This window comes from Bactrocera oleae, chromosome 2 (genome assembly GCF_042242935.1).
Source record: "Bactrocera oleae isolate idBacOlea1 chromosome 2, idBacOlea1, whole genome shotgun sequence".
Lineage (NCBI taxonomy): Eukaryota > Metazoa > Arthropoda > Insecta > Diptera > Tephritidae > Bactrocera > Bactrocera oleae.
Window position 1 is genome coordinate 7,770,701 of NC_091536.1, and position 22,817 is coordinate 7,793,517.

The 22,817-nt window shown below is 36.8% G+C and overlaps 1 protein-coding gene across 14 annotated transcripts in view; it reads left to right on the forward strand.

Annotated features, from left to right (window-relative positions):
• The window catches only part of crb (cell polarity complex component crumbs), a 39,608-nt gene that overhangs the window by 14,363 nt on the left and 2,428 nt on the right, over window positions 1-22,817 (forward strand). For 9 of the 14 annotated variants that reach the window (XM_070107818.1, XM_070107817.1, XM_070107797.1 and 6 more), the window contains exons 3-15: window positions 10,070-10,213; window positions 10,305-10,529; window positions 10,612-11,598; window positions 14,534-14,932; window positions 15,463-16,028; window positions 16,080-16,121; window positions 16,946-17,490; window positions 17,560-17,665; window positions 17,729-17,805; window positions 18,389-19,278; window positions 19,344-19,532; window positions 20,357-21,380; window positions 21,449-22,212. In XM_070107818.1, the coding sequence (XP_069963919.1) occupies window positions 10,070-10,213; window positions 10,305-10,529; window positions 10,612-11,598; window positions 14,534-14,932; window positions 15,463-16,028; window positions 16,080-16,121; window positions 16,946-17,490; window positions 17,560-17,665; window positions 17,729-17,805; window positions 18,389-19,278; window positions 19,344-19,532; window positions 20,357-21,380; window positions 21,449-22,212 (5,958 nt within the window). The remainder of the gene's footprint in view (window positions 1-10,069; window positions 10,214-10,304; window positions 10,530-10,611; window positions 11,599-14,533; window positions 14,933-15,462; window positions 16,029-16,079; window positions 16,122-16,945; window positions 17,491-17,559; window positions 17,666-17,728; window positions 17,806-18,388; window positions 19,279-19,343; window positions 19,533-20,356; window positions 21,381-21,448; window positions 22,213-22,817) is intronic. The other 5 variants (XM_036373218.2, XM_070107827.1, XM_014230065.3 and 2 more) reach the window with 5 other exon arrangements.

The following is a 22,817-nucleotide window of genomic DNA, read 5'->3' on the forward strand; positions in this document are numbered from 1 at the left end:
TATGTGTATATACGAGCAAATTTAAAAAGGGTATTTTATGTGAATATGAAACTTTAATTATTATACCCGTCATTCCATTGATATTAAAACTCTTTGAGCTACCTTCGTAAAACCACATATTAAAACATAATTGATTACCTCCCTCTTTCGCCCTTTCGAAAATTTTAATTAGCTGCAACTAATTACATTACAACATTTTTAGCACGAACACCAAATCAACGAAGAACAATGCAGCTTCCACATGTTATGAAAAGCATAGAGATTAAGCGCACCAATTCGTTACAAAAAAGTGTTAAAGAAGAAAGGGAAGAGCCTGCATTAGGCGGTTAGACTTTCCCAGAACAAGTTATGAATTATAAATGCATACTAAAGTACTTCGAAAGACGTTACTATGCATATTAGTGTGGTGCTTAATTGCTGGTAAACAATTTTTTTATATCAGATTCCTTAAAGAGATATAATATGAATTTTGCTTAAAACTGTTGTTGCTTGTTACACGGTATCAAAGTTCATATTACTCTAACTGGCTTGAGTTGACATATAAATTGTTATATTTATTATATTTAGGAATATAACAGCATCAATTTTGATTTATTATGTTACTATTCTTTTTAGACTTCGCAGGGTAAACCTAATTCTGACCCTTGTGCCTTAAGTCGAAGTATCTTCAACCGGCACCAAAAATTGTATGCAATTAGTTTTTTTATTGAAATCGAATGCAAGTGAGACTAATAGTAATTAGATTTCCTCAGGACCACCTTAATGTACGTTTTTCTTTTATTTAATCGTTGTTATTTTTTTCTTGCCTATAAATTGTCTTGTTCTACATTTTCTTATTATGAATGCATGCTACATTTTCCCTTAATTAGTATATTGTATATTTATACGTATACATATGTATACTCCCGTGTGCCACTTTCAATATTTTTCCCAACATTCTAATTGTTTCAGCTCTTCAGTCGGCGTCACAGCTCTTTCCGGCTGCTAAAAGTAATACAAATATGGTATATACCGTGTACATCTGATAAGCGGTACTTCACTTTAGTCTTAAGTTTCTCAATGTTATTGCATTGTTTCGATTCTAATATAATCGAATTCTTTTCGAATGCTATCAGAGTTTTCTTTGGTATACCAAATAGTTGTAATATGAGTAAGACATTTTTCAAGTGCAAGCGCCTGTTATACAGGTTGATTGAAAAGTTTCTGAAAAAATACTATTTTTGGTACGAAATATATTGTTTTATTTAACACAATCTCCCTTTACTTCAATACATTTATACCAATGATCCTCCAATAATTTTATGCCATCCCTATAATGACTTTCCGGAAGCTCAATTTAGGATCGTGGTGGTAGATCTAAGTCTCATCGATATTATAAAACGACGCAAGAAATGAGGACTCCTTAAACACTTCTAACAATTGTTCAAAAGTTTCCTTTCAAAACAAAGAATCTTATCACTGCGCGTTGTTCTATTTTTTCCATATTAAAAAAAAAATACTCCGACACGTCTACTTCAAATGGCTTGTAAACAAAGAATTCAACTTGATAAAAAGCCTGTAGTGCTATTTCTTAGTGAGGCCAACCAACTTTTCAACCAACCTATATGCAAAACATATGTTACATACATACATATACCTCTAAATATAACTTTCTTTATTTTTTCTTCTACAAATCAGCATTTAAAGGAATAAATTATTAGCAAATAACTTCTGTGGTTATTGAACCTCATTAACGCCTCTTTTTCGGTGTGGCTTTCACCCTTTTTGGTGTATTTATTATGTCAGCATATGACCAAACTGTGTGGGACTCGATAGTGAAACCCTGCCATAACGGCTCATTGTGATGCAATGTTCGTTGGCAGCGCTTCACTATTTTCAATCAACTTAAATTCAGCACAGCCAGTGGCACTCGAATAGTGCACGTTTTAACCTAAGTACATATAGCCATACTAATATACATACATATGTACTTGTATGTACACATACACATTAGTATAAAGGTAAGGTTTATATTTATTTAGGAATATTCATTAATTGAAGCACTCATAATTGTCGGGTGGAATACATAAATAATTTCTTTAATTAAAAAATTAATCAATTTACAAAAAATATTCAAATTTAGAACTTTTGTTTATTAATTTTTTGACCATTTATAAACACATCACAATTGTTGTGGTAAATGTAGGTCATGATAATTTTATTATATTTACAATAAATAAATATTTACTGTACTATATGTAAATATATACCTATGTATATGTTCCTATACAGGGTGTTCGGCAGGTTTACCTCAAAGTTGGAGTAGAAAGTTGTGAAGAAAAAAAAATTGTTTCTAATCTTTCTAAGGTTGAATAGTATATCTTTGGTGAAGTTTTAGGTTTGAAGTTTGCTGTCGAGGTTGACTTTTGTTGTAGACAATTTGTCCTCCAACAAAACAAATGATTTGACTTATTACTTATTATCAAAGTTTTTTGAGCTTTTGTAGAATTGCTCTCGATCTCTAAAATTCAAGTTTATAGATCGATTTTCCGGGTTTTTATACTAAATTCAGTTTGAGCTCTTAATAAAGTAAATATTTCTATTTTAAATCAACGTAAAGTATTTTTATTATAATAGACTTGTAGTTCGAAGCTGAAGTTAGAAAGTTGTTCAATATGGCAGGCAAAAGCCAACTGTTGGGAGTTTAGAGCTTATAATTCTTAAAGTATCAGACTATAGTTTGATTATGAAAGATCTGCTAGCGATCTTGCTAAGAACTGGCCTTACTTTGATTATTATAATATTAATATTAATTTCTTTGTTTGTATGAGCTTTAACATCTTAGAATACTTTCTAATCTTTTTGGTCATGCTTTCGAAGTTAATGAACTGGTGTGTAATTAGCAACTCACCCTCAGCTCAAGCTCTGTAACCAGATTATATTTTAATTATAATTTAACTTAATAGGTCTTCAATTTTGATTAATCATTGTGCTCTTCGAAGTTTTAGCCCGAGCCAAAGCCAGCATGCAGCCGAAAAACATTTATTAGCTGAGAAACTACATACGTTTCCCACTAATTATGCCATTATGCTGAAGTTAGAACATTAATTATAGATACTCGTATATGCATTCATATACATATGTATATGTTTACAATGAGCCTCAGCCGAAATGCATTACAAATGCCACGATTGAATGTGTTCTCCTAATGTGCATACGAGCGTTTAGTAAATACCTCTAATAACCGAATGTGTTATTGTGGCCACATAATGAGCTTCCGTTGCTATTAGATGAACAGATTTGCAACAGAGGGCCATATACATTCGTATAAACCCACACACACGCATACAAGCCAACAATTGTTTGTCCACCCACAAATACGCGCTCCATTAGCGTTGTTAACTTGTCCATTTAGCTGTAGAACGGCTTACTGAGCCAAGAGAACGACAAACGACACGTCACCAACATGAGCCGACGTCCAAACAAATAGGCAACACGGTGAATCTGATCGATGGCCTCATAATGGCGCTGCAAATGAGTGGCCGGCGTTGACGACAGCCATGCGGATGAACAAGAGGGCTCCGCAGTAAATTCAGGGCAGGGCAGTTGGGTCGAAGAGCACACAACTTTCGGTACATGCGCTACCTTTTTGTTGTTGACTTGTGTGACCCGCATCGTTTTTGTGCAACAAATCCACATTACATGCGAGTAAAATACCGTTGACACCCGCCGAATCCATCTAATGGCGCCCTGCTCGCCTGTTCAGCGGCTCAGCGCTGACCCACCCATCCACTGTTTGTACGGTTTGAGGTTAGTTAAATTCGCCACTATTATTAGGCCGTTTCGTGGTACTATTGATTTCTATGTATTACAGTATGGTTGTGGTGATGTTGCGATTAAAGGTTAGACTTCGTGTTTCACGGTTCGCTCCATTCATCCACAACGACATTATTCACAACTTAGCACACATTTCACTGCTCCACATATGGCTCTGAAGTCGCCGAGTGGTATAAGTGCAGGCAGAGGCGGTGAGAGTTGTGGACAGCAAGTGCCCGAGCTGACTGACCAGCTGAACAACAAGTTCAGATGAAAGTCACTTTTTGCTGGTTAAGTGTCTTTTTGGCAATTTCTTACAGGTTTTACTACAAATTTGTGTATGCATATGGTATATCTTTATTTGTATTTGCTGGACTTGTGAATTGTGCCTAACTGATTTCTATCAACACTGCAGATCTGCAAATTTGCTTTCCCTTCTTCCTTTCTTATTTAATGACATTGTAAATGCCTAAATAATTTTGGTCTAGTTCTCAATACTTTCTGAAGTGTTGCCATTAGAGAAACTAGAAATACTAATAATTTTCTGTCGAGTTCCGGAAAATTCTTCAATTTTTCAATATTGACTTATCGACTATCTACCTTTTTGTGGTTGTAAACATATTTTTGCTTTATGTAGAAATATTCGATAATAGAACCGCATACTTTTAGGCCTTAGGTGAGTATGGTAGAACTAGCTATCATGAAAATCTTGCGTTCTAAATATCATAACATAGGTAGAGCTTCAACTTATCCAGACCATCAGCGTCAAAGTCTGCAAAATATATGTCCACACAATGGAGTTCCCCATTACAATAAACACCATTTTTAGGCCTCTCTAATATGGAATTTTCTTTATGGCCTCCACGCGCAAATGGAATTGGATTATATTCTTTTGGTTGCTTATGCCGACTTCATAATAACACAGGTAACATTATTACTGAACGCTCACTTATTTTCCGGCATTTTATTCTTGTACTATACAGCAGAACCGGGTATAACCTCCTGTGGTAAGCCAAAACTGTAAGCACAGTATCTGAACACTTTCTAAAAAGTCTACATTTAAGCTTTTAAGTATTAAAACCTATCTACATATATAATATGTATATGAGAGACTCATCCATATATGGACGACAACTTTTTTTGTATGTACATATGTATATGATTAAATGTATTTACTCTCTTTTATCGTTCTAAAAAACATATAAAGCAAAAAATTGTTACAAACTTTCTTTGGATCTAATTTTTGGTGGTTTTATTTTTTTTACTTCCGTTGGAAATTACCGCAATAAGCTTATGAACGTGATTTGCACATTATTTCATCAGCTTTTTTTTTAATTTTAGCTTTTAATTTCTTACCTATGTATACAGAACATATGTTTCATATTTATATACATAGCGGTATTTGTGCAAGTCAGTGTTGCTTTGATTAATGAAATTTCATTATTTAGCCAATGTTTTGCTACTTCCGTCGATAGCTCTTTTAATGCTTCAAATATTTATGTAGGTATATGTATATTTATATACAATGTATATTATTTACTTAACCTAACTAGTCGTGTATATAAAAACTCTTATATAACTATATATAGAGAAATTTTAACATTCGTACGTGCTAAAAATAATATTTTAGCGAAATTGAAATGAGAATATACTTATACAAGCACAACTAAGTCGTGCATAAATAGTTGGAAATCATACATATTCATAATTTTTGTAAAAACAAAATTAACTGGACTACAACGCGGCTTTCTATTCTTATCAAATAAATGCCTATGGTATTTGCATACTTAGGCTCAATATATGTACAAGTATATATGTATGTAAATAATAGTTTTGTTCACCTAACGGTTGGTTGTATTGAGGTAGATAAAAGGTTATATACCATATACGGTATATAAATGATCAGGATGACGTGACGAGTTAAAATTCGAGTCAGTGTCTGTCTGTTCGTCCGCGCAAGCTGAAACTTGAGTAAAAATTAAGGTTTCTTGATGAAACTTGGTACAGAAGTTCCTTGACACCATAAAAAGTTTAGTCTTGTAGATGGGCGTAATCGGAACAGTAAGGAAGGGTAAGCCAATTTCAAATTCGATATGATTCTTACACTTTCCAGTATACAAATCAAGCACCAAGGAATACATCGGGAGAAAACTTTGCACAAATAGTGCTTTTGAGGTATACCATCTCAAGTCTAAAAGTTGTCAAAATTGGACCATAACTGTTCAAGCCCCCAGTTACGGAATATGAGTAGCCCAGTGCCTGAGTATAACTTTTTACCGGAAATAACGGCCAATCTGTGAGATATATTATAGCAATTCGGAGAGAAGCTCTTCCTGATAATAGTAGACTGTATGTCAAAAGTGGATTGAATCGGGTCTATACTTCCCTTAGCCCTCATATACCTTATCGAAATATTTTCGAACTTCCGATTTACTTGATACCGCGTATATCAGCTAATATGTGAGCTATTTCTATAAAATTAAGTGAATGTATTTTTCTTATAATGAAAATTTTTTTTGTTTAAAATGAGTAAAATTGGGTGAAAACTTGCCCTAGCCTCCATATAACTAATCACAGATTTTTCAAGAATCCGGTTGGCCTTATGCCATATATGTATATCAGTCAATATGTAAGATATCTTAGCAAATATAATCGAATGTAATGTTTAATGCCGAAAATATGTAAATTTACCATATTTTGCGAACTACCCCAACTAGCAAATACTACCTACATTGATTTTCGTGATTCTAACAAACCTTATGTCGATAAAATTGCTTGACTATATGATCTCAAGTATACCTCAGCAATGGAAAAATTAACTCAATCAGCCCATCCCTTTCTCTGTCTCCAAAATAGCCTGTATAAAAATTTTCGACTTTCCACCTGACAAAATGTGTCATATTTTAATAAAATTAAATAAAGAAATTTTCTTAAAAATAGAGTGGTAATATGAATGAATTAATTTAATTAATTAATAATAATTTCGATCTTCCGGTTGACGTTTTCACATCAACTCAATATATTATATTAAATTTAGCCTCTTTGGATATGGATATCTCATTTGAAAATGATTTTAATACATTTTTAGCTGACCTGAAGTAAAATATAGTAATTAAACTAAGACCTATAATATAACTTAATAATTAATTTGATTGTAATCCATTTAAGATTTCGTCGTGATTTGTGATGAATGTTGAATTGTTTCACAACATCTTTTAATATAAAGTTGTCCTAGTATAAAATAGAGTATACATAAAATCTTCGGTTACACACGAACTTAGCCCATTCATGCTTGTTTGGCATAACTATTTATGTATACAAATATGTTAAAACCAATATAGGGATATGGATTACATAATACCTATCATATATTTTCGGAGCGGCTTTAATTATTTAAATAAATTTTTAAAATATAAAAGTTGAAATCGCCCATTAAACTCTCCCAGGTTTGGCGAATCGAACAAACAGCTGGTGTAGATAAAATAAACTGGCACAAACAAATAGAAATAGAGCAGCAAGCGTTTATACCATTTTAATAAAGTATCCATATTAAATATAATTAAAGTGTTTTCAACAAAAATCTTTAACTTGTCATATATCTCCACAAAAATATTATTTTTACCCTAAAAAAGTGCCGATAATATTTTGACCCTTTGTGAATTTCTGAAAGGATTGTTCCCGGCAGATTGCAGATGTTCAATCTCCGTATCAATACTACCTCAATCTCAGATCTGGTGGCATGCTGTAATGTAAAAATATAAAAAAACTTATCTGAACTTAGGACGTTCTTGCCCACAAGAAGGAAATACAATTATTATTATTAGCATGATCAAGTTCAACAATTATATTTGACTATTTGGGCCACTCAGAAATGCTATTTTAAGTTATTTTAACTATGCGTGGTTTGTTTAATTTAAGACAGTTCATTGTTCGATTCGTCACTCTTCAATGAATGGCGAATAGAAGACAAAAGCTAAAGACATGGTAAAGCGTCTTAAAGTATGTAGTGACAGTAACTGTTTCTTTATAATTTTTAGATTCAATTAAATTTTCTTATTCGTTGTAGCTTAATATGAGATATGGAGTGTTTTCAAGATAAAGACTGTTGCTCAGATAGCATTGATATGATATAAATATGTACATATTTGGAAGTTAGCTTCATCTGCATTGAAAAAAGTATACATTCACTAGAAAGATATTCTATATGAAAGAACGAGTGAGGCTTTTATGACTTGACGAAAACGAGTACTGCTTATAACCTAGCGTTCATATAGAACAGACGTGGTGAAATAATTAAGCTTGCAAATATCTTCTCTACGTCTATCTGATTTGAAGGCTTAGGGGGCACAGCTAGTGTGACAGCCTTAAAAACGTGATTTTTTGGAATAAAATTATAAATAATAAAAAATGTATTAAATAATAAAAAAATGTACAGCAAATTCGAAAAATAAAGTTTTGAGAAGAATGCGGTTTTAAAGAAAAATCATGAGAACGCACTTATATGTTATACAATAAGCCCCACACATGCTATGTGGATACATACATATATAATATATGTATGCACTATTTTATTTTGCACTCTTAGTAAATGCGATTTCCATGTGACATTTTGTCGCTCTGACATTTATCACCTTTTTAGTTCAATAGGTCGCTTAAAATGTGTGCTTCCTACAAATGACAATGTCTGTATAATGCGCACATTGGTTTTGCCACTGTGTCATTATGCGTGGAGCCTCTCTTAAATCCTATTCCATTGAATTTTTCTTGGTAAAAAAAAAACAATGAAAAGCAAAAAACTAAACGTTGAAAGACTCACTCTATCGATATCTAAACTAACTAGGTGTATAATAGCCGACTTATTTTATTCAAAGTACTCGAAACCTTTTTTATCTTCATTACTGGTCCAGGGGAGAATCAAATAGAATAAATCTCTCGCGGCTAGTACCAGATCAATATTTTATTGTAACATGGCCTTACGCTCGACAAAGTAAGGTGAATGGGTAAAATGCCCCAATGCGTCTTTGTAGACTGCAGGTTCTCTTTATATTAAAAACATGCAATATGTGTCAGATTTGCTTTGTATTTTACTATGGAGTAATAAATATTAAAGGTATAAGCTTTCCTCCTAAACGTTATCAACTTAACGGATTTTGCGAATCACCATACCAGCTCTTGCCTTTATGTCTAACTTTTTTCGTCTATATTTAAATACTAAGATATTTTCACGAAATTTGGCATGGTAATCGTACAATCTTCGCACAAATTGTTCAGCTCGGATCACTATAGCATTTAGCTGCCATACAAACTGACCGATCAAAATAAAATACTTACATGGAAACCTTTTTTTATTTGTGAAGAGTTTTATAGCTTTGGAGCAACGAAAGTTAATGTTTTTTCTGGTTTCAATTATTTTTAGTTTTCGCCCTAGGGAAACAGAAGTTTTCCCAACATATTGCATTTACTCTTTATGGAAGTTTCATACGATATGATAAAATATTAAAAAAATCCTTAATTCAGATCTTATCTCTGACTTTAATGTCTTCTATCAACCACCACGATTTAGTTATACAACTCTTTTTTTTTTTTGTAAAGCTAAATATGTCTGAGTATGATATCTCCTCAAAACTTATACTATTGTGTGATATAACATTAAGTCCCGCCCGGAATATATATACCAGTTAGGTATACCAGATTTTACAACTACAGACTACAAGCTACTTTCGAATGCCCAAGTATTATGTATTATCTTCTCAAACATACACTATTGTGTATTGTAACGTTAAGTTCCGCTAGAAAGATATATACACATACCTACTCGTATGCATATTCGTATATGTGATATTAAATAGTTTTAAATATAGTATTCTATGAAAGTCAGAGGTCTCATTTGTCGTTTAGGGACAATCTGAAAATAGGGCTGCGCCAGAATGATACAAATAGAGATTACAACAGATTCGTCGTATTATTATTTTTTTTGGAGTGCATTTGACAGAAAAATAAATACAATACATACATTCGTGAAGACATAAATGAAAGTAGTGGATGGCTTTATTTACAATTACTATGAATATTTGAGAACTCATTTCGTTTATGGCATTGCGTGAGGCAATCTTGTAATCTAATTTTCTTGTGGCTGCACTTAGTGTTTAAACTGACGCTCCTTGACTGCTACTGTTCACAATATTTATTTTTTATTGTACACGTAAATATTATACTATACTTTTAACATTTAAACTAATTATGTTCTTTGTTTCCTTTCCATATATTCTTCCAGCTCTAGGTTTAATTAAATTAGTACAAGCCACCACGCCCAGTGTTACAAGTACGGAGGCATATTTCAATGGTTCGGCCTACCTACGACTGCTCACACCGATGCCAATTTGGGATCATTCCGCCATAAGTTTTCGGTCTTGTCGCGGTGAGTTAGACTTTAAAAATTGCATGCTCTGAACGAACTCTTCATCAATCAAGTATCACAATTGGCATATATTTTTACTATCGTCTTACAGGTGGTGAAATTTTAGCTCAACAATATAATAAGAACTCATTCGTCATCACTGTGCTGAGTGATTTTCTGCAAGTCTCACTGGCCGGTCCGGCGGTGATTGGCCCCAACAACCGTTTAGACGTTAAGCTACCCTATCACTTACTCGACAATCACTGGCACACGTTACAGTTCAAGTACGAATATGGTAATCTCTACTTGTACATCGATCGCACGTCGTTAGTTTTCGGTAAGTATACGCATTACTTTAACTAAAAGTAATCTTTGTGGCTATTTTGTAACACACTTCATTGCTCCGACTTTAACTACAGCGAATTCCACGTATAACAGTCAATTTTTGACCAATCAAGATATCGGCAATGAGGCGGCTATTTTAATATTGGGCAACTCATTTAGCGGTTGTCTACAAGATGGACCCGGTTTGCTCTTCATCAATGGCTCTGTGCAGAATGTCGTCTACGGTCCTTGTCCGTTGAGCACCGGTCCGTGTGGCGATCACGATGCACTCATGCTTGGACAAGATAATTATTGCTCAAATAATCCATGTATGAGTCATGGTCAGTGTACACCGTTAAATGATGGTTACGAGTGCCGTTGTACGCCGCGTTATACGGGTAAGAACTGTCAGATCGATAACGGTTCGCCGTGTGCGCGTAATCCCTGCGCAAACGGCGGCAACTGTACCGAAGACGTACGCGGCGATTATCAGTGCAAATGCACAACGAATTACAGCGGACGCAATTGCGAAACGGAAATCAATGTACACCCTGCCTGTCAACCGAACCCGTGTCTAAATAACGGCGCTTGCATCGTTGCGCCGGGTACTATAAAAGTCGAGTGCGAATGTGCCAAAGGTTATGCGGGTGCGCGCTGTGAAAACGATGTGGACGATTGCGCTTCGCAGCCTTGTCTGAATAACGGACGTTGCCTGGATTTAGTAAATGGGTTCACATGTGATTGCCGTGACACCGGCTTCACGGGTCAACACTGTCAAACGAATATCGACGAATGCGAGGGCAGTCCGTGTAAACATGGCGGCCGCTGTTACGATCGCTATGGTTGGTTCATCTGCCAGTGTCCCGATGGTTGGGCTGGTGAGACGTGTGAGGAGCCAACGAACTGTAAGACGCAACAGTGTTTGAATGGCGGCACCTGTGTGAATAAGACGATCGGCTTCTATTGTCAGTGCGCGCCAGGCTATAGTGGTGAGCTGTGCCAGCAGAGCCCACCGTGTCCGCAGTGTCCCATCGATTCGGAGTGTATTGGAGGGAAGTGCATATGTAAGCCAGGCACAACGGGTAAGTTTCGCCAGTTGGCTGTTTATTTGACTTTCTTTACGCTTTCGCTGGTACGCATTGCACGCATTTCATTGGGGTGCGCAGAATATGTGGGTTTAGTTTAAGCAAGTAATATTATATTTTTATAAGAAATAAGTTAGTTGTAAGAGTTTTCGGTATGGGTAAAGTGGGTTAAGGGTTACCTTTTTATATTAAAGCTATTTTCATATGTAGATTTCTTTAAGCTTCTACGCTGTAATTTTCTTGTAAAAAATTAAAAAAAAAGTTAATTTAAATATTCCTTCTGGCATGCCAAGCTTCTTCTGATATTAACCTCTCGCCCAACGAATTGTATGATGCACTCAGTCAATGGGAATGCCTGGGTGAGAAGCGCAAGCGCTACATACCGCCCGATTGGTTAAAAAAGAAACGCTGTGAGCTGAAATTAAGTACGAAATTACAAAAAATAAAAAAAAATTGTAAAAACAAATATAAATATTATTTGTCATTCCTAAAAGCCATATTGTTTTAAAGCTTCTAAACTATTCTAGTATTTTCAAGTAAAAAGTATTAAGTTTTGTATATATGGATGTGGTTATTTAGCAAGTTATATAATATATTTATCTGCTTTGGTGGTTTCAAAAAGTGTGTCTATGTATTATGTATTATGATTTTAGTTTTCATAGAAGTATACATATACTGATTTATTTCAATTCTACAGCTAATTTAAATAAAAAAAAGAGGCACAGTTAATGCCGATCCCTTAAAAATCGAGCAATTAAATTGAAGCCTGCCTTACAAACCCATTAAAAAAGCCATGCTGTGGTTATTCAAGCCATACTTAAGTCAACTAAGCCACATAGAATTAGATTAGGATTAGAACAGGAAGCATATAGGAAAAATTAATATAAGTAACCGTTACAGCTTTGCGAATGATTTAGTTCTCAAACCTCGCTTTTTTCATGATTGATTCCAATTTTTCATGCTTGATTTCGGTTTTTGCAGAAGAAGTCGATTGGAGACCGTATAAAGATAATTTTACAATAGTAGAGCTTTTCTTAAAATTTTCGTTCTCGAAATCGATTCGATTAACGCAACTGTAGTTGTTTTTAACCCAAAAGTCAGTTTCTTCTCAAAAATTACACCTACAGAATTGGAGTCCTCACCAGCTCAAACCATATTCCTTCGCAGCCTAAAAATTAACCGGAATTTTTTATTACATTCGCAGTAAATATTGCTAACTATAAAATAATATTACTTTCGGTTAGGTAATGAAGAATTTCGAAAGTTGGGCATCTTACAACAATAGCACCGATATATAACACATATAAGAGCTTAGGATTGGATTAAATCAGTACTTGTATATTTACATAAGCTAGGTATGTCCAAAATCTTGGTGGTTCTATGTATATATAAATTTAGTATAAAAGGGAACAAGAGGACTAATAGAGGAAAGAACCCAGAGGAGACAAAGGGCACTGCACATCTACTGACATCTATGCAAATAATGACAATTGTAGTGGACTCTATTTTCAGTGACTTCAATGGAGGTAGACCTCTTCTCTAGACTAAGCATAACTTTTTATTTTTGGTAGTTTTCTGGAAAAATCCGTAAAAAATGCCAGTTTTATGCATTTAATCTTTAAAGATTCCAATCTGATTTTATGGTTCTATTAAAAGAATACAATCGTTGAAAGGATTGTGATATCATACACTCAAGATCTAATTGTATTTCCAATGGAGTCATGGCTACGCAAACATTGAAAATATTCTAAAAGTGTTTTGGGGTGCCTACTTTATCAGCAACACAAGTATTTGAGTGGCACAAAGCATTTAGGGAAAGGCGTGAAGTCTACGAAAGCTTGCCTAACGCGAATCTTCCCTCCAGCTCTGTTAATGACGATAACATCTAAAAATTGCACAAAGTGGGCTTAAAGATAGCGGTGTTGGCTTCAGAGAAATGACAGAGGATCTCAACATCTCTTAGGGATCGACTCAACCATTTTGGTTAATGTTTTGGGTATGAAACGTGTCAATACTAGATTCGTACCAAAATACAATAATTTTTCTGCTTTCGAAACTTTAAAATTCACTTTGGGAAATGCGTCAAGAGTTCATTGCAACAATATATAAAAATCGATAGACGTTCGCGTCGTAAAAAAATAACTGCCTAAATATATTTATTTATTCGGTTTCTATGCGTAGTTTAAATGGACCAATCCGTGTGAAATTTGATCTTGAGTTTATATGGAAATAGCAGGTTGTGCAAAGGGTCTAAGGAAAAGAAAAATGTTATGACCTCATATTAACATTTTAAGGGCTTAATTGAACAGTATCTAAGCTGACCCAACGAGCTAACTTAGAACTGATCTGGCCAATACATAGTAGGTGGGCTCTCTTTTAATTCATTTCACTCTATAATTATCGGAAGCACCTTGATCATAAAAAATTAGCGATATTCAATTAGAACCGAGAGCTACTCATAAATTTTTTACTCCATCTACAAATGCGCAAAAATTTTGAGATATTCAAAAGTAACAGGTGTAGCTAATGATTGCCACGCTCTCACTAAACGGTGCAAGACGCCTTCTTGAACCTAAGAAGAAGGTGAAGATTTATGCAATAAATATTTCAAAACACAATGACTTATGATTGGAACTTTCCCGTGCAACACTCTCTAGGGGCAATTGTTTTGTGCAAGAGAGTCCCGAAATCAGAGAACCCTCATTTAGTTACCGTTATCCAAGCGATTTTGTTAGATGCCTCGCATGTTTGCTCAAAGAACATTTGCAAGCTTACCACTCATAAACACACATTGTCATATACATAAGCACCAACAACAAACCACGCACTCACACGATACATACATACATACATACCAATTTTTATAGAAACTAATTGTGGTGCATGTACTTTGTACTATATCCTTTCAATTGGCACTAATATCTTGATTTAGGCCCAATTGGCCATTGTTTACCAATACCGACAACACCGCCACCACCACCAACAACAACGACAACAACTGCAACACCACCACCAGACAATTTGGTGGTTGCTAATGCAGCAAAAACAACAGCCGCGGCAGCAGCAGCAACAACAACAACAACTGCTACTGCAGGACAATTGACAGCGACAGCAGCGAACATAACAACACCAACAACAACCGCAACTGCAACAACGACAACAGCTAGAAATACGGCAACAACAACAGCCACAACAACAAAAATCACACATAATCCGCTATTATCACATTTGGCTCAATTGAAAGCATGCCCCCCCGATAATTGCTTGAACGGTGGTACTTGTAGTGGCAGTGCTTCAAATTTTACTTGTTTATGTGCTAGTGGATACACAGGTTTGGAACAAACAACAATTACAATACTACATACATGCAAATACACTATCCAAAGAATACAATATATAGAAAAAAAAAACCAACAACAGCAAATAATCCTGTACAAAGTCACTACAAATACTTAACCTCAAACACTATTTTAGTATTATTTTTGTTTTGTAGTAATGTTGCTAGACTTGTTGTTCTTGTAGTTTAATTTATAATTAAAACACGAATGCTATAAATATTATTACTTATATGTATGCATGTAGTGCTGCTCGCAATTTTGGTATTATTATTTTTAACCCACTACACCCCGCCCACTTGAATGTAATTAAATGCCCTCCACCGAATAATTTAACGAGCATAAATCTAGTTATTTTGGCGTTTGGTGTGCTAGTGTTAACAACAGCAATTACTCTTAGTTAGCGTGAACCTAAAAAACCAATCAGAAAATGTAAAGAAAATTAGAAAAATATTTGTACACTCCCCTCACACACACACACACACCGAACATGCTTGACTAATTGCGATTTCCCCCACAACTACAGGTTACAACTGCGAACTGCCCGTGACAGATGGTGCGACAAATGTGCCATTGACCGGCAGCGGTGCCGTCGGCAACAGTCCCATTAGCTCCGCAATCAATTGCATCAATGGTGGCAAGTGTTTGAATGGCGGCACCTGTTCGATGAATGGCACACATTGTTATTGTGCCGGTGGCTTTTCGGGTGATCGCTGCGAGAAGGCCGAACCTTGTACGGCGCTTAATTGCCAAGAGCCAATGGTGTGCCAGTTGAATAAGTGCGTCTGTCCGGAGAATAAGATCTGCACGGCTTGCTCGGCACAGCCGTGTCGCAATGGTGGCGTCTGTACGGATCTAGCGAATGGCGAGTACACCTGCAGCTGTACGTCCGGCTGGACGGGTCGTACATGCATGAAGGATGTGGATGAGTGCGCTTTGGATCCGAATATTTGCGGTAATGGCATTTGTAAGAATGAAGATGGCTCGTACAAGTGCTATTGCACGCCCGGTTTTACGGGTAAACACTGTGACTCGGATGTGGATGAGTGCTTGAGTCATCCGTGTCAGAATGGCGCGACCTGCAACAATAAGGTAAGTGTTTGTTACTTTGTTTTATGTTGTGAGTTTCTAAAGCGTTCTTAGCTGTTCTTTTTTAAATATGGAAAACATCGGATTTTGAGACAAGTGAGTCCAGTTGAGGTTTTGAGTTTATAGCAATAATCGGTTGCTTGTTTAGCTGTATCCTGTAATTTGATTCAATGAAATAAATGTTTTCATATAGTAGTAAACATTGTAGTTCTTTTAGTGCTTAATCATCTATCCTTAGTTGATCTACACTACTACTATTACGATAGGTTAGAAAAAGCTCTCTTAGCTAATATAACGTAAATATTTTCACCAACGAAGTGGGAAGTGAGCTACAAGCTAAATAACCCAGCCTTAAAAAACGAACTCGTATAACATCGGTTATCGTCGTCCCTGGTTCTCAAAAATTTGCATCTATTTTATTGATTCAGCTTTCATTCTGCAGATGCAATAAAAGGTTTGATAGGATAAATAACAGGGAGCCTATATTTGCAACATTTACATATCCCTTTACTTCATCCAATAAATTAAATTTGCTTGTCAGCTCCAATATCTAGTATCCAATATCCTCAAGAATGCTAAAGACTGAGGCCGTCTTAAAACATTCTCTGAGACCAGTTTATAAAAAGAATTTATGTATAATTCGAATGCCTTGCCTTATTTCAATAAGAGATGAGAGGGCTTCTAGCTTTTGTTGAATGAAAATCTTGTATCTTGTCAAAGCCTATCCCCTTATTATTATTATTTAAATCCAATATCCTCGAACTGTGTATGTAATTCGCTCACCCTCGCTATTCCCTAAAACTTCGTACACTTAACTAAAAAACAAAATGTTGACCCTAAAAAGTAGTTCCCTGATCTTAGCACATCTTTACTTCATTTCAAATTCTGTTAATAACCTCAACTTTGTGACCTGTCAACAGATCAACGCCTACGAATGTGTCTGCCAGCCCGGCTATACCGGTATTAACTGCGAAATCGATATCAACGAATGCGACAGTAATCCTTGCACGAAGGGCTCGACATGCAACGACATGATCAACAATTTCACCTGCTCCTGTATACCTGGCATGACGGGCCGCTTCTGTGAGAACGATATCGACGACTGTATCTCGGCGCCTTGTCAATACGGCGGCCATTGCATAGACGAATTGGGCGGCTTTCGTTGCGATTGTACCAATACCGGCTATCAGGGCCAACTCTGTGAGTTTAATATCGACGAATGTGAATCGCAACCCTGTCAAAATGGCGCTGCTTGCATAGACGATGTAAATGATTACCGTTGCAAATGTTATCCGGGTTATATGGGGAAGAATTGTGAAATCGATATTAATGAATGTGAAAGTAATCCCTGCTTGTATAACGGTAATTGTTTGGAACGTTCTAATATGACATTGTACGCTCTAAGTCAAACGATGGATTTGCCAGAGTTCTTTAGCCGCCAATTCTCCTATCAAAATGCGAGCGGGTAAGTTTGGTTGGTGGATTGAGGACGAAGCAAATAGATAGTATATTTATTTTATTTTAATATTTTCAGGTACGAATGCGTTTGTGTCCCAGGTATTATGGGTAAGAATTGTGAGATCAATATTAATGAGTGTGAAACGAATCCGTGCGGTAAACATGGCACCTGTAACGATGGTGTAAGTTTTATTAGAAAAATTTTAATTCAAAACAAGTCTTTTCAATTTTAAAAATATTTGCAGATCGGCACATATACCTGTGATTGTGACCCGGGCTTCGAAGATCGACATTGTGAGACCAATATCGACGAGTGTGACCGGTAAGTTTCTGGGAATGTGCGAAGTTTGTTGAGGGCAAAGGCTTACCCAGGTGCAAAATTTTGTTGGAGTATTGTGGTTTTACTATTTTATCCGAAATCTGTTATGAATCGATAAATTCGGTGAGATCCTCTTAATATTTATGGATATGGTTAAAACTCCTGCTATGAGAGTCGATGATAATATTCTTCGTATCTTGCATAAGACCGATCATTTCTACAGATTATTAGTTACTCATCGCTTTGTTTAAAACGTCCAAGATTTCATAATCTACATTAAGTGGACCTACCAAGTGTTGCCTTCACAAATTAAGTATGTACTGGACATCTGGTCCGTAAGTAAGATGAACCTTAAACCTAAAAAGTTAGTAAATTTATGTAATACGATCAAGAGCTTATTGGTCTCGGACTTCATTGATAATATTCTCTATTGCGAAAATCTTTTAGAGATGTTGCTATCACGACTTCAATGTTCATATGAAAAACAAAAGGATTGCGATTAGGATATAGAACCATTTATGCCATAAATAATTTAATTAAGGACTCTGATGTGATTATCTCATCTTCTTCTCTTCCTCATTCAAAGGTATCAACCCTGTGGCGCACATGGCACCTGTATCGATGAGATCAACGACTATACCTGCGATTGTGACGCTAATTACGGCGGTAAGAATTGTTCGGTGCCATTGATTGGTTGCTTGAGCGCGCCATGTCAAAATGGTGGCAACTGCAAGCCATATCTAGTCAACGAAACCGAGCATCTCTTTAACTGTACGTGTCAACATGGTTTTCAAGGGGATATTTGTGAGAAGACAACAACGATTTCAATGGTTGTAAGTAGTTTAATAACGGTGAAGACGCAACGTGAGGAGGGTTATGATATAAATCTACAATTCAAAACCACATTACCGAACGGTGTACTAGCTTTTGGCACATCGATCGGACACAATGAACCCGTTAGTTATATATTGGAATTGATTAACGGTCGCTTGAATTTACACTCTTCGCTGCTGAATAAATGGGAAGGCGTCTTTATTGGCTCCAAATTGAACGATAGCAATTGGCATAAAGTATTCGTGGCCATTAATACTTCGCATTTGGTGCTCTCAGCGAATGATGAGCAGGCCATCTTTCCCGTGGGTTCGTATGAGACCGCAAATGGCAGTCAACCGTCGTTTCCGCTCACATATTTGGGCGGTACAATACCGAATTTAAAATCATATCTACGTCATCTGCCGCATCGTCCGTCGAGCTTTGTCGGTTGCATGCAGGATATTGTCGTTAATGGCAAGTGGATCTTCCCCGAAGAGCAAGGCAACGAAATAGATACGAATTTGACAAATATACAGGCCGGCTGCCCGCGCAGCGAGCAATGCATACCGAATCCTTGTCATTCGAATGGCGCATGCACGGATTTGTGGCATACATTCTCATGCACTTGTCAGCGGCCACACTTCGGACACACCTGCAAATACAGTGAGTTAAATTCAATCTTGCTTAAAGGGGTTTTCCCAATATTTTTTCTAACACTTCTTTTACAGACATAACTGCCGCCACATTTGGCCACGAGAACACCACGCATTCGGCTGTTGTTGTGGAGACGAACGACTCGGCTCGTCGTGCCATACGTTCCATACTAGATATATCCATGTTTATTCGCACACGCGAGCCAACTGGACAGGTCTTCTATTTGGGCAGCGATCCAAAGAAGGTCACTCCAAAGGGAGCAAGTAAGTATTTAAACATAATAATTGTTTATAAATACACAAATGTTGGTAGATGGATCAATAAGAACTACAAGTACTTGTACAGCTATTTTATATTCGTCTTGATTAGATCTTCAGGGTAAGTTTGTTTGTCTGCTTAGGTCTAAGCCATACTATTTCTATGCCGAACAAGTCGGTTTTAAAGTTGTATATACGAGATTTTTGTTTGTTTCTCAACCCTTTGGGGTAAAATCCCTAAAATTGCTACCAATAAAACCGGGGAATTTGTAATTTCTTTAAAAGTTTCACCTGATTCCGTCGTCTGAAGTGAACTTGAGCCGTATACAGTTTGCCTATCCTACCCTATTGGCGATTTGCATAGAGCTCGGGTTGACAGTCGAGTTCAAAGTAGTTACGCTAGAAATTACGTTACATAACAAGTCTCTTTCGACAACGTTACACATATTCCTTTTTTCTATATCTTGAAAGCGATGAGCTCAAATATGGCTTATGAGATGGCTTGCAGTCGGTAAGGTCATATTTGGAAGTGAAATAAAAACTGGAACTTGAAGCACATTTTTAACAATACCAATCTAATTTGTAAGAGTTGAGTGAAGAATATTAGTATGCTAATTTGAACACTGAACACGGCTCTAGCTAATCAGATGTACAAGACCTTATAACTACCAAAGTACTGGTACTTATTGATCCAATTACCCAAATAACCTTAAAACATACAATTATATATAGTTACCTTTGATCCTCTTATAATTTCTTTCTACTTATACACCCAACAAAACTTTAAACCTGTTAATAAAATTTCCATCTTCAACTCTCTTTCCTTTGAGAGCGTTTTAAAACCAAAAATCTCTTTTTTAAAGCTGATACTGGCGAATCGTATGTAGCCGCTGAACTGCATGGCGGAGAATTGCTGGTAAAAATGCAATTTAATGGCACACCCGAGGCCTACACTGTCGGCGGCAATAAGCTTGACAATGGCTACAATCATCTCATCGAAGTGGTGCGCAATCAGACGCTCGTACAGGTTAAACTCAACGGCACTGAGTACTTCCGTAAGACACTTTCCTCCACTGGTTTACTCGATGCCCAGGTGCTCTACCTTGGCGGACCACCAGTTGGTGTGCAAACACAAGCGCCAACAACCGCTGGTACTGATCCAGCGGCAGCAACGCCCGAAGAGAATGTCGTAAATAATGAAGTCGATGAAAAGGACTACTTTAAGGGTATCATACAGGATGTGAAAGTAAGCAATGGCTCACATACGATGATTGTAGAACTATACCCATTGAATGAGGACGATCTGCTCTTGCCACCCTCGTTCGGTGTGGTCACCATTGATCGTACATCGGTACTGAAAGGTGAAGTAACGGATGATTTGTGCCGTAAAAACCCCTGCAAGCACAATGCCGATTGCCGGAATACATGGAACGACTACGTATGTACCTGTCCAAATGGTTATAAGGGCAAGAATTGTCAAGAGATTGAGTTTTGTCAGCTAGTCCAATGTCCGGGTAATAGTAAATGCCAGAATCTAGACGATGGCTATGAGTGTTTGACGAACATCACATTCAAGGGCAATGAAAAGAATCCCTTGGCGTTCACTTACTACGTAGAGCAAATGCCTGATGAACCAAAAATGTTGGTGCAACCGGTTATAGAGATCGCGTACAGAACACGAGCTGGCGGCACACTATTTTTCATAGAAAATGGTGAGAGCTTCTTTGAAATTGGCGTGAATCAGGGACAAGTCACGGTCACTTGGAAGTTGAGTCAGGAGGCATTTGGCGATACCAAGCGCTTTACCAAAGACACATCTGGTCCCACTCACATGGAGATGATGAATGAGCCAGGGTAGGTTTTGAGAACCATACGATATAATTTTAACAGTATTTTTAATACTTTTTCATTCCATTTAACAGCTGGAACCGCATTTACTTACGCGCGCAAGGTGGCAAACTCGAGGGCGGCTGGAAGGGTTGGGAGAGCATGGTCGATCCGTCACCCGCTTTCTCCGCCGACATAGATCAACAAGCTTTCCAAGAACTACTGTCCAGCGACACTCAGGTTTATCTCGGTGGTATGCCCACTGATAGTCGGCAAGCGCGTGGCAGCAGCTCAGCACAGCAGGGCTCACAATTCAAGGGTTGCTTGGGCGAGGCACGCGTTGGTGATCTCTTGTTGCCTTATTTCTCGAACGCAGAAATGTATCCACGCACTGAGAACGTCTCGGTGCAACCACACTCGCAATTCCGTCTCAATTCGACCAAACCGGATGAGGGTTGTGTGCTCTGCTTTAATACGGACTGCAAGAATGGTGGCTACTGTAGCTCACCGTCCGAGCAGTATGCCTGCACGTGTCTGCCTGGTTATGAGGGGGAGGACTGCGCGACCGATATAAATGAATGCCTGAATGCAACTTGTGAGAATAATTCCACTTGCATTGACAAAGTCGCCGACTTCCAATGCCGTTGTCTACCGGGCTATGACGGACGTCTGTGTGAACATAATATTGATGAGTGCGCCTCGCAGCCCTGTCATAATGGTGGCAATTGCACGGATCTAATTGCCGCCTTCCATTGCGATTGTGCAGAAGAATATGCGGGCGCTCAGTGCGATTTCTTGAAACAGGTCACCTGCGATAATTTGCCCTGCCGCAACGGTTCGACTTGTGAGGATGGATTTAGTAAGTGAACTTGTATTTTATTTCCAAAAGCAATAATTAGGAGAAAGTACTTTTTTATCCACACTTTCATTTGGGAAAACTAGGCATATTTAGAGACGACAGTTAAAAGAATTTGAGGGTGGTGATTCAGTAGGGTCGAATTTAGACCTCAAAACAATTTTGAATCTCTTATTCGGACAAGAGAAATTTTCTCAAGAAAAATAGGACGAAAAAATAGGGTATTGAATCGCTGGAGCCAACATAATTTGAGAAGTTCATGTGGAAAAAAAAGCTTCAATTAGAGAATTTTCTGATCTCTTCATCTTCAGTTTGTTTTAATAAAATTAGCACTTATTAACGAAGATTCGAGCAAAATAATATAAAATGTGCAAAATATACAGCATTCGGGAAAGCTTTCACGAATGTTTCAAATATTGAGTAATTTAAACATATTTTAGCATAGAGTTGCCACACTCACTGAATATATAAAATATGTGAAAACATTACAACAGCAGTTTCAAGCGCCGCTGAAGATGACCTTGTGGAAAGTATTTGAAAAAAACTGAATACTATAAAAATTTGAGAAAAGGGTTACCACATTATTAAAACACGAACAAATTAAAAAT